The sequence below is a fragment of the Schistocerca gregaria genome, chromosome 1 (genome assembly GCF_023897955.1).
Source record: "Schistocerca gregaria isolate iqSchGreg1 chromosome 1, iqSchGreg1.2, whole genome shotgun sequence".
In the NCBI taxonomy this organism is placed as follows: domain Eukaryota; kingdom Metazoa; phylum Arthropoda; class Insecta; order Orthoptera; family Acrididae; genus Schistocerca; species Schistocerca gregaria.
In genome coordinates this window covers 226,091,829-226,106,167 of record NC_064920.1, presented here as the reverse complement: position 1 = coordinate 226,106,167, position 14,339 = coordinate 226,091,829, and the positions used below count along the sequence as shown (strand labels likewise).

Here is a 14,339-nt window from a genome sequence, read left to right as displayed (position 1 = left end):
GGAGACGATCGTAGAGATGCTGGATGTAGTCCTGTGGAACGGCTTGCCATGCCATTTCCACCTGGCGCCTCAGTTGGACCAGCGTTCGGGCTGGACATGCAGACCGCGTGAGACGACGCTTCATCCAGTCCCAAACATGCTCAATGGGGGACAGATCCGGAGATCTTGCTGGCCAGGGTAGTTGACTTACACCTTCTAGAGCACGTTGAGTGGCACGGGATACATGCGGACGTGCATTGTCCTGTTGGAACAGCAAGTTCCCTTGCCGGTCTAGGAATGGTAGAACGATGGGTTCCATGACGGTTTGGATGTACCGTGCACTATTCAGTGTCCCCTCGACGATCACCAGAGGTGTACGGCCAGTGTAGGAGATCGCTCCCCACACCATGATGCCGGGTGTTGGCCCTGTGTGTCTCGGTCGTATGCAGTCCTGATTGTGGCGCTCACCTGCACGGCGCCAAATACGCATACGACCATCATTGACACCAAGGCAGAAGCGACTCTCATTGCTGAAGACGACACGTCTCCATTCGTCCCTCCATTCACGCCTGTCGCGACACCACTGGAGGCGGGCTGCACGATGTTGGGGCGTGAGCGGAAGACGGCCTAACGGTGTGCGGGACCGTAGCCCAGCTCCATGGAGACGGTTGCGAATGGTCCTCGCCGATACCCCAGGAGCAATAGTGTCCCTAATTTGCTGGGAAGTGGCGGTGCGGTCCCCTACGGCACTGCATAAGATCCTACGGTCTTGGCGTGCATCCGTGCGTCGCTGCGGTCCGGTCCCAGGTCGACGGGCACGTGCACCTTCCGCCGACCATTGGCGACAACATCGATGTACTGTGGAGACCTCAGGCCTCATGTGTTGAGCAATTGGGCCGTACGTCCACCCGGCCTCCCGCATGCCCACTATACGCCCTCGCTCAAAGTCCGTCAACTGCACATACGGTTCACGTCCACGCTGTCGCGGCATGCTACCAGTGTTAAAGACTGCGATGGAGCTCCGTATGCGACGGCAAACTGGCTGACACTGACGGCGGCGGTGCACAAATGCTGCGCAGCTAGCGCCATTCGACGGCCAACACCGCGGTTCCTGGTGTGTCCGCTGTGCCGTGCGTGTGATTGTTGCTTGTACAGCCCTCTCGCAGTGTCCGGAGCAAGTATGGTGGGTCTGACACACCGGTGTCAATGTGTTCTTTTTTCCATTTCCAGGAGTGTATATATAGGGCGTCCCAGCTATCTTGTCCACCGGTGAAAGTTGTTTTCCAATAGCTGTCAATAGCTGTTATTGTTCCAGAGATATTTTAGGTGGACAAGATAGCTGGGACACCATATATATATATATATTTGGCGGACAGGGTGGGCAGCAATTTGAGGTTGTTCGCTGATGATGCTGTGGTGTACCGTAACGTATCGAAGTCGATTGAGCGTAGAAAGATACAAGACGTCTTAGACAAGTGTCTAGTTGGTGTGATGAATGGCACCCAGCTCTAAATGTGGAAAAATGTAAGTTATTGCAAACGAGTAGTAAGAACTAACATGTAATGTTTACACAGTGTCCTGCTTTACACAGTCAAGTCGTTTACACATTTGGGAATAACATTGGAAAGAGGTATGAAATGGAACGAACATTTGGGAACTGTGCTGGGGAAGGCTGATCGTCGACTTGTGTTTATTGGGATAGTTTCAGAAAGGAGTGGTTCACCTGTAAAGGAGACAGCACATAGAACGCTGGTGCGACCTATTCTCGAGTATTGCTCGAGTGTTTGGGATCCGTACCGTGTCGGATTGAACGAAGACGTCGAAGCAGTTCAGCGGTGGGCTGCTAGTTTTGTTATTAAGGAAATTTACAGAACCGACATTTGAAGCTGACTGCCGAACGGATCTACTGCCGTCAATATGCATTGTGCGTAGCCCGCATCTCGTGGTCGTGCGGTAGCGTTCTCGCTTTCCACGCCCGGGTTCCCGGGTTCGATTCCCGGCGGGGCCAGGGATTTTCTCTGCCTCGTGATGGCTGGGTGTTGTGTGATGTCCTTAGGTTAGTTAGGTTTAAGTAGATCTAAGTTCTAGGGGGCTGATGACAATAGATGTTAAGTCCCATAGTGCTGAGAGCCAGAGCCATTGTGCGTAAGGACCACGAAGATAAGATTCGAGAAATTAGTGCTCACACGGTGGGAAATAGATAATCGTTTTCCCTATCTCTATTTTTGAGTGGAAGAGGATAGGAAATGACTGATAGTGGTACAGGGTACCTCCGGCCACGCACCGTACGGTGGCTTGCAGAGTATCCACGTAGATGTAGATGTAGAGATGCATTCGATCCGGAAACGCCTTCTCGAATCCCGGAAGCGCCCCGTTAACGAGCTCGACTATCCCAGAGGGATATGAGATAGGTACCTATATTAGAGTGAAATAATATGTTCAGAACTGGTTAGAATACAAAAGTTTGAAAGTGAATGGCCTGAGAAACAATCGAATGATTTACATCTTTTCAACTTAAGAGGCGGTCATCATCACACTACACGAGATCCGATTCTCGCTGGGCATGCCTTTCGTCGTGCTGGCTTGCGCCAAGATGAGGCGCGATTGATTACCTTCACAAACTACGCGACTACTTTGTTGGGAGATTCGGACATTTTACGTTTTAAGCGCCCCACTTGCTTCTGGTATTCAAAGATTTGATAAACACAGTTTCATAATTTTCTAGACATATGCCCGTTTTTTTAATTGTGTAATTCAACCTCAGATGACACAAGTAGTAACATTACCAGCTTTTAGACTACATAGGAACTCGTCATCAGATGATATGAATCATTGGCGAACTGCTGTGCGAGGTTTGCCGTTGGCTTAAGGAAGACAATGTGGATGAACGAAAGAATTTCTGGTAGATTAGAACAAAAGGTGAAAAAAAAATGACTGCAGATTTATGCCATTTAAACTAGCCTAAGTGAATCGGCTATAAAGCTGCGGATAGTGGGAGGCCACTGACAGCCAAAGTGATGGGGCATGACGCCCGAATACAGAGAAGCAGGTAGGTACATGTGACTTGGTTGAGAGCCGGCTAGCAAGAGGGCGTGCCGGCGGCGCCGGCGCGTTCACGCTAGTCCGCTCTTTGTCTTCCAGGTGATCCTCCACAGTCTGTGATGGGCTGCTGGAGGACAATTTGAAAAGCGTGGCTAGTTGGTGAGGCATTGACGGAGCGTTACCTCGTCAGCATTACTCGCTGTGAGAGGGGTAGGCGGCGAGCGCATGTAGGCGGTGATACCCAGCAACGTCCGGTGCCGCAATACCCCAGGTCCAGTCACAACCTTACAGTGAGAAACCTGTTAATTGCATCGGAACGAAAAAGTGGGAAAACAAAAGGAATTTAACTACCAATAAATTTTTACCATCAGTCTGGCACTCCAACCTACACAGTTCCATGTAAAGCATTCAGATTCGGATTACTATGCACCGTTTTCAATGTTCGCCTGATGATGGCTTGGTAATATGTCTAAAAATCGGCAATGATACCACTTTGCCGCCTGAGGCTGAAATGTAAGGCAGGCTGCCTAATCTGTGTAAACTTTGTTTTATTTTTACCCGTTCCATCGCTGATGATTTTCTAGTAGAAGCAATGGCTTCGGTTTGAAGCAACTTCTTTCCGCCGTATGGCAATCAGTGTAGTCACCGCTCATCTCTCTTGTAGGGTGTTGTTCCTATGTGGCTGTATGTTCCTATGTGACTGTAACAAATAAAGGGTTTTCACGTGAGTACGGCACGGATACGTTTTCTGTGTCGCACGAAAGCTTACCATTCGGCCCAAATGTAACAATCCTTGCGTATAAATACGTATGATAACACACACGCCGTATCTGTGGTTTGATAATACTAACGTTACCCAAGTAATATCACTTCCACTACTTCAGGATAACCATTAGCCACACTTTTTGACATTCCCTCCTCTTCAGTCACATCGCCCGCTGCTGCAGCGCGGTCGGATTCGACTACGCAAGGAACTACTTGAGTAACGATAACAAAACCAGCTGCTGCATTTGAATCTAACGTCGTATGTTCTTTTTAACACATGGTACCAGTTTCCACCTAACATAGTGTCTTCTTCAGGCCCCCGACATAACCGGCAATCCACAACCGTTTTCATGTGCAATGAACAGAATCGTGTGCAGCGGGTCAAAATTAAATCGACTCCGTACTTTCCATGGCAATAACAAAACGCAGCTACCGGGAACATAAACGCAACTACAGGGCACATAAGATGTTTCTTCAAGTATCAGGTTTGGCTAGCTACTAAATGAGAGAGAGTCGCTGAATGAAAATTTCAACGTATAGTGACTCCTTGTGTAAACATTCACCATCAAGTCCGATTTACTTTGGAGTTGCAAGCACGACATTCGCACATAAGCATATTCACTCTCAATAGCTAATCTGTTACCTGAAACATTACACGCGGATTGCCTGTAAATAGGTTGGGCGCTCAGTATCCTACAAGTTCGTCGCTGTCGCTTCGAACTCAGTTCTAGACCACGATTATGTACAATACGCCATGCGGATTTAAGTTATTCAAAAAATATCACAGTTCACAGAAAATTCGGAATTTGCGCTTTCCTCTTTATCTTTCGTTCGTTACCACTTTGCGATACTACGGGTTTTATTTACGACTGCAATTGCTTCAAAATTAAAACGAATTTGAAAGCTCAATATTAACACGGCCGATCGTCAAGGCGTCTGAGCTCCGAATCCACTCAGACTGTAGAAAGAAATCTCTCTAATCTACAAAATATGCGTGAATGATCTGTCTCCTGAATGGCTGATTTCCATCTAAGCTAATCAGACAGCGCATCCAGACTTCACTGTCCAACATCTTTTACCTTGCAGCAATCACATTATCAATATCGCTTTATAATGACTTGTCAAATAACCGATTTCACAAAACCAATAAATAATAAAATAATCTCTTCTTTGCATTACTGTAATATTGATACATATTTCTCAATTCCCCAAAACTATAAACTGGCGAATTTCATATCGCAGTTACAGTGATGTGTCAGGCGGTTAAAATTAAAGTTCAGCTAGCCACAGAAGGCCAGTGTGGGCTTTAATTATCGTATGGCAGCGAAATTTGGTAGCTAAGCTAATACGTTAATGCGGACCCGATTTACACTGGAAGACAAATAGTCCAATTTTGGCCACCTGGTGCAAATCTGGCACTCGTCGACGTCTTCGGTGCTCGTATTGAACAAAATGTGTGAGTGTAAGATAATAAAATAAAATCAACATAGCGTCTTTCTATCTTGTATTGTGTTTTCTCACCAAGTTTTCTTCCTAATCCATTGCATATAGAAACGTACCTATACATCCTTTTTGCATTCACAGCTCCGGATTTGCACCTTTAGCCAAAATTGGAACTAATTTGTTTGCAGCGTAAGTCGGTTCGACATTAATGCAGAATGTATATCAAGTTTACAGCCCACACTGGACCTCTGTGAGTACCATCTAGTATTTGAGTTACACAACTGCTTCAAATACGCTTGCCACGCTATCATGTACAAAGTTAATACAAATGCACATATTCACATATCCTGGCATTTACCTCTTCATTGACTCTGATACTCAAGACAATAAATTCCCAGCAATTTGCAGAAACCATCTTATCACCAAACGACAAAAATTATTACGAGAAATAAAGCGTTTTTACAAAAATTATGTTTTCCTTGTTTTTTGAATGCTAAATACAAGCTGAAATTAATGTTTTATATATGTGAATATACAGTTTCCCATTTGTTATATGGCCAAAGTTGCATTCAGGTTTGCAGTAGTCTGCTTTACATTTCGTTTACTTTACACTAGCGAAACCTCTAGTGCATAGCTGTCCCATAAGAACTAATAGATTGCTACTTACCTCAAAGAAGATACGGTAAGTTGCAGACAGTCGCACATGACCGCCAAACCCGGCATCTCAGGCCGGAATTCTGGAGTTGGCTATTATGTATGCATGAGGTGTGTTTGCTTGTGTGTATGAATGGTGTGTGTCTCTCATTTACTAATGAAGGCCGTGGCGGAAAGCTTCACGTAAGTGTCTTTTAATTATGGCTGTCTGCAAGTTAACGTGTCTCCTTTACGGCAGCTACCAATCTATCTGTTCCTACATTGTTCATATTCCTACTTGGAATTTCCATCACAAGACGTAACGTCTGTCACGAGAGACCCGTGACTCGCTCCCTGTACGAGGCTACTAGCGAACGTAAGATTTCTATAGGAGCGATGTTCGGCGCTACGCCACAAAGCCAGTTGTCATCTGTATTTAATATGGGTTGTAACTACCATTTCAGGAAAGCTGGTTCGGTGGTTCCATGTGGACTTGGCACGAAGAACTTCAAATGTACTATTTGCATCAATTTGGACCGTATCAGCCGGATCTCAACTTCAACAATCCTGAAGTTGTAGAGGAGATGAAGGTTAGTGATCCTTAATTTGAAAAATTCTAAATTTTGAGAGAAAAATTTTACTTCTTTAACTAATAAGGGCAACGCTTTTTTTACGAGTGCTTTCTGAAGAAGCACAAATAACTTTCTGGTTACAACCGGTTATGTTTCTCAGTGTTGAAGCTGCAGTTTCATATTAATTAAGCATTTGATAGCAACATCTATGAAAATTGGAGGCAACTTGCGCTGTATGATAAAAGGTGCCCCTGTTGAAAATGTAGCTGGGTGCACAATTACATCGATAAACATTTGATGCTTTGTGCAGCTGCCTGTAATCCAAATTGTTTTCCTGTGAATCTGTGTTTCGAAATCTCACCGTAAGAAGCACGGGGAAATTATATTTGACTACTACTTGTTAATTACACTCATGCTAGATGTGCAGTCAAGTGAATGTTTTGATAAAGTCTTCACTGAGTTCAGAAAGACGATCGACACAGAACATCATTTTCGACTGATAATCAAAATTCGATTATAAGCATTATCTACATAAATATGTGATTGTCTTGAAGAATATTTGACCAATGGAAGCCTATGCATTACTTCTGGAGGCGTTTGTTCAACGAAAACGAAAGTAACGTCGTGTGATTCATAAGAAATCCTAATAGGACCGCTCATGTTCACAGTATACAGGGACGGTTTATCAGACGGGGTCATCACAGCTACTGTATCGTTCGCTCACGACCCTATTGTCGACATGATAGCTTCGTCGATGGATGGAAATGAAGTCCCATGCTTCTTGACAAAGCATAGGGAAACGATGCGGGAGATCCGCACCGCCCTACTGACAAGGGGAGGCCGCCAATTGTGAAATTCAGATTCGATTCATACTGCGCGTAATAAAAGCTCATGGCCAGAGGTGTAATGTGGCAAAGCACCAAGATGCACTTCACAGCCGTTGTCGGTTAAAAGCAACCGTTGCGGTGAAATACTCTCTACGATTTACAGTTTGCTACAGCCTCGTGGCGCAGCGGTAAGTGCTCCGGTTCGAATCCCGCGACTTGCAACTTTTTTTTTACTATTTGTTTTTTTTCTAATATATAAAATTCCCGGCAATCAGTTGCAACAATTATGCATATAATAAGTTGTTGAAAGTCGTTTGTCGTGGAAAAACTGGCGACTTCGAACATGATTATGTTTTCCGCAAACAAAGTTGTATTTCACAAATGTTACTAATTGTCTTCATAATGTTTACACGTGTGGTTAGACGGAAGACGTAGAAACGATATTCCGAAACGAATACGAATAGTGTAAGTCAAACGTTACAATTAGAGTAGAGACCCCATGATATATATATATATATATATATATATATATATATATATATATATATATATATATATATATACAAAAAACAAATACTAAAAAAAGAGGTTGCATGGCGCGTGATTCGATCCGGCGACCTTCGGATTACGAACCCGATCGATTACCGCTGCGCCACGACGCTGTAGGAAATTATAAACGGTAGAGAGTATTTCACCGCAACAGTTTCTTTTAACTGTAGATTTTCTAGACAACGGCTGAGAAGTGCATCTTGGTGCTTTGCCACATTACACCTCTGGCCATGAGCTTTTACTATGCGCAGTATGAATCGAATATGAATTTCACAATTGCCGGCTTCCCCTTGTGAGCAATATCCTAATGGAGGTGGTTTGCAGTTGCCTTCCTCCAACAGTAAGGGGGATGAATGATGATGATGACAACGATACAACAAAACCCATTCATCTCGGAGCAGATGAAAATCCCTGACCCCGCCGGGAACCGAACCCGGACCCCCCGTTCTGGAAGCGAGAACGCTGCCGCGATACCTCGAGCGGCAAACTCGTCGATGGATAATAGTAAGCAAATAGAGTACCATATGAACACAGTTTCTGTTTGGTGTGTGAATAGAAATTCTATTTACATTTCGGTAACAAAGAAAGGGAAACGATGCATCAGATTGCAAGATTAGTGTTTTGCGTGTCGTATCTTTTAATTTCACTGCCTGACAAAAAGAAGCGAAGCACCCAGAAGTTATTTTCGGGCGTCAATGTAACTGCATATACACACATCATCAGAGGCTACGTAAATGATAACCTGCAGTTGACTATGGTATGTAGCACAGCCACCAGTGTTGCCCTCGTTTTGTATTGTTACCAGGTCTCGTAGAGTATATATGAGACAAGAACAGCATAAGATGGTGAGTTATCACTTTGAAGGACACGGAGAAGCCGCAAACTCGCCTTCCATCCTTTTCACATCAGAAACTGATACAGTTTGAAAGTGGTCTCACTGGCTCTTTCCATTCGGCTGGCTGATCGAGTCGTGCTATATCCATATTTGTGATGCATTCGTATGTGGAATTGGTCTGATCTAGGACGGCATGGGAACATGAAGGCAACATACCGGCCGTCAAGGTTCCAGTCGATAACATCTGACCATGGAGATAGCTGTATTGTGCACCAAGCACATTGTAATATATTCACAGTTGCGCGTGCCGTTCGAGAACAAATAATAGGTTCACTGCATCATTCTGTGTCATCCTCCACCATATTTTCAACTAATCCAGAAAAATAGAACTACTCCCCATAATACCTCATGAGTCTAGAAGTTTAATAACCTGCGATGTGTGTGGACCATGTCCCGTTTCTCGTGGCAGATTCAAATATATATTGGCATTCTACACTCCTGGAAATGGAAAAAAGAACACATTGACATCGGTGTGTCAGACCCACCATACTTGCTCCGGACACTGCGAGAGGGCTGTACAAGCAATGATCGCACGCACGGCACAGCGGACACACCAGGAACCGCCGTGTTGGCCGTCGAATGGCGCTAGCTGCTCAGCATTTGTGCACCGCCGCCGTCAGTGTCAGCCAGTTTGCCGTGGCATACGGAGCTCCATCGCAGTCTTTAACACTGGTAGCATGCCGCGACAGCGTGGACGTGAACCGTATGTGCAGTTGACGGACTTTGAGCGAGGGCGTATAGTGGGCATGCAGGATGCCGGGTGGACGTACCGCCGAATTGCTCAACACGTGGGGCTTGAGGTCTCCACAGTACATCGATGTTGTCGCCAGTGGTCGGCGGAAGGTGCACGTGCCCGTCGACCTGGGACCGAACCGCAGGGACGCACGGATGCACGCCAAGACCGTAGGATCCTACGCAGTGCCGTAGGGGACCGCACCGCCACTTCCCAGCAAATTAGGGACACTGTTGCTCCTGGGGTATCGGCGAGGACCATTCGCAACCGTCTCCATGAAGCTGGGCTACGGTCCCGCACACCGTTAGGCCGTCTTCCGCTCACGCCCCAACATCGTGCAGCCCGCCTCCAGTGGTGTCGCGACAGGCGTGAATGGAGGGACGAATGGAGACGTGTCGTCTTCAGCGATGAGAGTCGCTTCTGCCTTGGTGCCAATGATGGTCGTATGCGTGTTTGGCGCCGTGCAGGTGAGCGCCACAATCAGGACTGCATACGACCGAGGCACACAGGGCCAACACCCGGCATCATGGTGTGGGGAGCGATCACCTACACTGGCCGTACACCTCTGGTGATCGTCGAGGGGACACTGAATAGTGCACGGTACATCCAAACCGTCATCGAACCCATCGTTCTACCATTCCTAGACCGGCAAGGGAACTTGCAGTTCCAACAGGACAATGCACGTCCGCATGTATCCCGTGCCACCCAACTTGCTCTAGAAGGTGTAAGTCAATTACCCTGGCCAGCAAGATCTCCGGATCTGTCCCCCATTGAGCATGTTTGGGACTGGATGAAGCGTCGTCTCACGCTGTCTGCACGTCCAGCACGAACGCTGGTCCAACTGAGGCGCCAGGTGGAAATGGCATGGCAAGCCGTTCCACAGGACTACATCCAGCATCTCCACGATCGTCTCCATGGGAGAATAGCAGCCTGCATTGCTGCGAAAGGTGGATATACACTGTACTAGTGCCGACATTGTGCATGCTCTGTTGCCTGTGTCTATGTGCCTGTGGTTCTGTCAGTGTGATCATGTGATGTATCTGACCCCAGGAATGTGTCAATAAAGTTTCCCCTTCCTGGGACAATGAATTCACGGTGTTCTTATTTCAATTTCCAGGAGTGTATAATGTATTCTCCAAATATGTAAAATTAAACCCATTACGGAATCTACAGGCTCGACCTATGATAAGAAAACTTGTTGATGATTACATAGCTAAAGTAGGAAAGCCAAAAGTCATACTGATTGATAATCCAGTTTACTTTACTAGGGGCTTATGGAAGGAAAATTTAAAAAGACTTAATATAAAGCAAATATTTATTTCCTAATTTTATCCCTGCGGGAATTCCACAGAGGGAATTAAATCGGTTTCTTCAAGCGTAGAGGGTAGGTCAACACTAACGGTGGATCGCGTATTGCATGAGTTCGAAAGAATATACAATGAAATGCCACATTCTGTCACAGGATGTATACCAAACCAGATCATGCACGGAGAGATTAATTCTTGAGAATGGTTACGAGGAATGCCTCAGTTTCAAGAGAAAGAGTTGACTCCAGAACACATTTTACAATAAGCTTATCTGAACTTGCAACATCAAGTGCATATAAGAAAAGCAAAATATGATCGAACCTTAAATAAAGTTATTGAATACACCATCGGAGAGGATGTTTTACTACGAAACTATCCAAAGGCCTCATCAAGAAAGAAGTTGAATAAAAAATGGCAGTATCTATATACTGGCCCGTGTAAAATAATTCAAATCTCACACGACAGAAGTTACATTCTAGACGATTGTGATTCCGACTTGGTCAAAGGATTGTTTCATCTCACGCATTACAAATGAAAATGATATGCTAATACAGCAACTGAACATCGAACTATGAAGACACGATGAAGGAACGATACTGACTTCGAGACATCAACTAATGCTATTTATTGATGAAACAATGTAAACCAGTGTGTTATTATTTAGTGGAATTGGACGATAGTCTGAAAAGAACTCTGTGCAAGGACAATTTTTAAAAAAATTATAAAGCAGATGTTGTTTATAATTTTGTGTGAACATAATGTGAAGAATTAGGCTAGAAGAGTTCATTGTGATTACATGAAGATTTTGTAACGTTCCACAAGTTGAAATAACTGTATTAGGAATTTCCGTGTATCCCAGTTGTTCTACATATTGTTTTTGCTTTCTCCTCCTTCTCTCGCATCATCACGGCTTGCCCGTCTCAGGGAAGGAGCGAGGGAGAACGGCACGTAGAGTTTCGATAAGCGTGACTATTTAGTAAGTCTCCTGGTATGCATTTGTATTTTTAATTCATTTTTTTTTAATTGACAGTCTGGTCACCCTCACCAAAATTCCAACAGGTATGTGGTGTACTGACATTCAAAGTTCAAAACCAGGCGCACTAGGGAAATACCGCCCCTCACACATGCTGCCGTCAACACCACCACGCAAACGTCTGCTTTAGAAATGGTGCTGTGACAGCGGAGTACGGACTGCTAACGAATGGAGTAGCACTGTGTTCAACGACGAATTGAGGTTCTGCGCTACGCCGGACGACCACCGTCAGTGTGTATGGCCGCGATCTTGGAAGACGGCCCTTTCTTCTATTGCTTTGGAGACGCATAGCGGTTTTACTCCTAGCGCTATGTTGCGAGGAGTCATCAGGTATTACTTCAGATCACGATCGGTGAAGGAATATTTGACGGCAGAACAGTACGTCACAAACATCCTGCACCCTTACATGTTACCTCTCAGGCGTCGGTACCGTGGTGCCGTGTTTTCAACAGAAGCTGGCAGCCCATACATGGCACGCGTCTCTATCAACTGGCTACGTTATGTGTAGGTATCCTCGTAGCCAGTAAAACTCCCAGATATTGGACCGACTCAGGCATCAGCCGCGTCCAAGTGCCAGAATTCAGAATATCAAGGACAGGTTGCAACAGTTGTCGTCCATCTTGCCTGACGAGATTGTACAACGGATTTATGACATCTTCCACAACCGAATCAGTGTATGCTTTCAGGCCAGATGGTGTGGAAAGGCACACTGGTAAGTGGGCTCTATCGTCCCTCTTTCTCTCTCTCTCTCTCTTTTATGAAATGTATCGGCTTGTAACGTTCGGAATAGTGAAAAAAAAAACATTTATAAGTCGTGACGTACGTATATTTTGCACACTCGTAGTAGTGGCTAAAAAATACGCTAACAGCGTCAGTGTTGCTCCGAAGGCAGATAATTCTGAGTAAAGGTACTGAGTTTGGTTGTAACAACTTACTTATGTTGTCAACACGCACGGCTAGCTCTAAAATACGCCCGGTTTGTTTCAAACTGTAGTAGTCAGTGGCCGATAAATATTGTTGCAGAAAGAGAGAGACACAATATAATCACGTATGTAGCTGCGCTATTATTCTCAATGTTACGTAAATTCTTTGTTAAAAACCGACTTTTTATGCTGTTAATTATGATTTGTAAAATATTTATGGCAGTGAAAACAAGATTTTTGTGACATCGATTTACTCAGGAGCAAGCCTGAACCTCACACATTATTATTTCTTAATTTTTTGATTCCTCGTGTACATTCAAGAAAACTACTCTGCAAAAAAATACAATAAAATAATGCACTCCGTCTTCAGGTCACGAGTGGCCTACTGGGACCATCCGACCGCCGTGCCATCCTCAGTGGAGGATGCGGATAGGAGGGGCATGGGGTTAGCACACCGCTCTCACGGTCGTTTGATGGTATGCTTGACCGAAGCCGGTACTATTGGGTCAAGTAGCTCCTCAATTAACATCACGAGGCTGAGTGCACCCCGAAAATAAAAAATTCTGTTCCTCATAGCAAAATATTTAAAGTACTTTTTCTTGTTGTCTTGTGGGTGAAACCCGAAAATCATGTGATTAATTACATTTTACATAACGGCTGCCTATGCGCCATCACGAAAAAATAATGACAGATGGCCGATGATAAAATTTTAACTCTAGCGATAATTAATTATTTCCACATAATTATGTTCACATGGAGAGTGAGGTATGAAATGAGATCAGAAGGACAAATACTTTTTGTGAAAAAACTTACGTGCAATTAACAAAATCGTGTGTTCAGAAGCATCTTCGTACAATGCGTCTAATAGGTTCGAGAGCTGACAACAGTGTCATTATTTTTATTCATCCAAGTCTTTTCTCCGACAACTTTGTATAGAAATTCCACGGCATAGCCTCTGTTATTCTTAGTATTTGTCACACAAAAATGCATTTATTATTAATAGTTTTATGTTCAAAATTTATAAAGGTGGAAAGTTCTCTCGTTACAAAGTAACATTTCACCATTGATAGTACGTTTACAAAGATAGACACGCATATTTTTATTCGCTACTGATACAGTTCACTTGTGGTTATCAAAACATTTTGCTAGGGCTTTTAGAAGTCTTTCCAGGAGACGGTACAGCTCGTACTGCCAAGTACGTTTATATCCGATTCTACTTTCTAATCACTGCAAAACATCACACTTCGTCTCAACCCGTGAAGTTTCGTTTCGTTTCCTGTTCTCTTTCTCCGAGATTCACTCTCTTTGCCAGTCAATGTTCTTTCCCCGCAATGAGAAAAACAAAAAGAAAATTGTGGAAAGAAGGATGCATCATGAGGAAAGATTGTCTGAAAGACGAGAACACAACTAACATTACATACGACAACTACGGAAGACGTAGCGCCGAGTGAGATGCTTTTCTAATGCACTGTAATTACGGATAACGATGCACTCACGTAAAATCTGTAAAACGATAGGTGAACGGAACACACAGGTTTGTTGGAAGGGGCATGGGAAAATAAAGAGTGTCTGTAAATAAATGGGAAACAGGATTCTAGAGCCATCTTTTCTGGTGTTTATCGCACCGTTCTGAGTCCT

The 14,339-nt window shown here is 44.5% G+C and overlaps 1 protein-coding gene across 1 annotated transcript in view; it reads left to right on the top strand.

Moving 5' to 3' along the window:
* LOC126339955 (uncharacterized) overlaps positions 1–14,339 on the top strand; it is a 284,117-nt gene that overhangs the window by 224,293 nt on the left and 45,485 nt on the right. Inside the window, exon 14 of the mRNA XM_050001678.1 lies at positions 6,327–6,452. Within this exon, the coding sequence (XP_049857635.1) occupies positions 6,327–6,452 (126 nt within the window). The remainder of the gene's footprint in view (positions 1–6,326; positions 6,453–14,339) is intronic.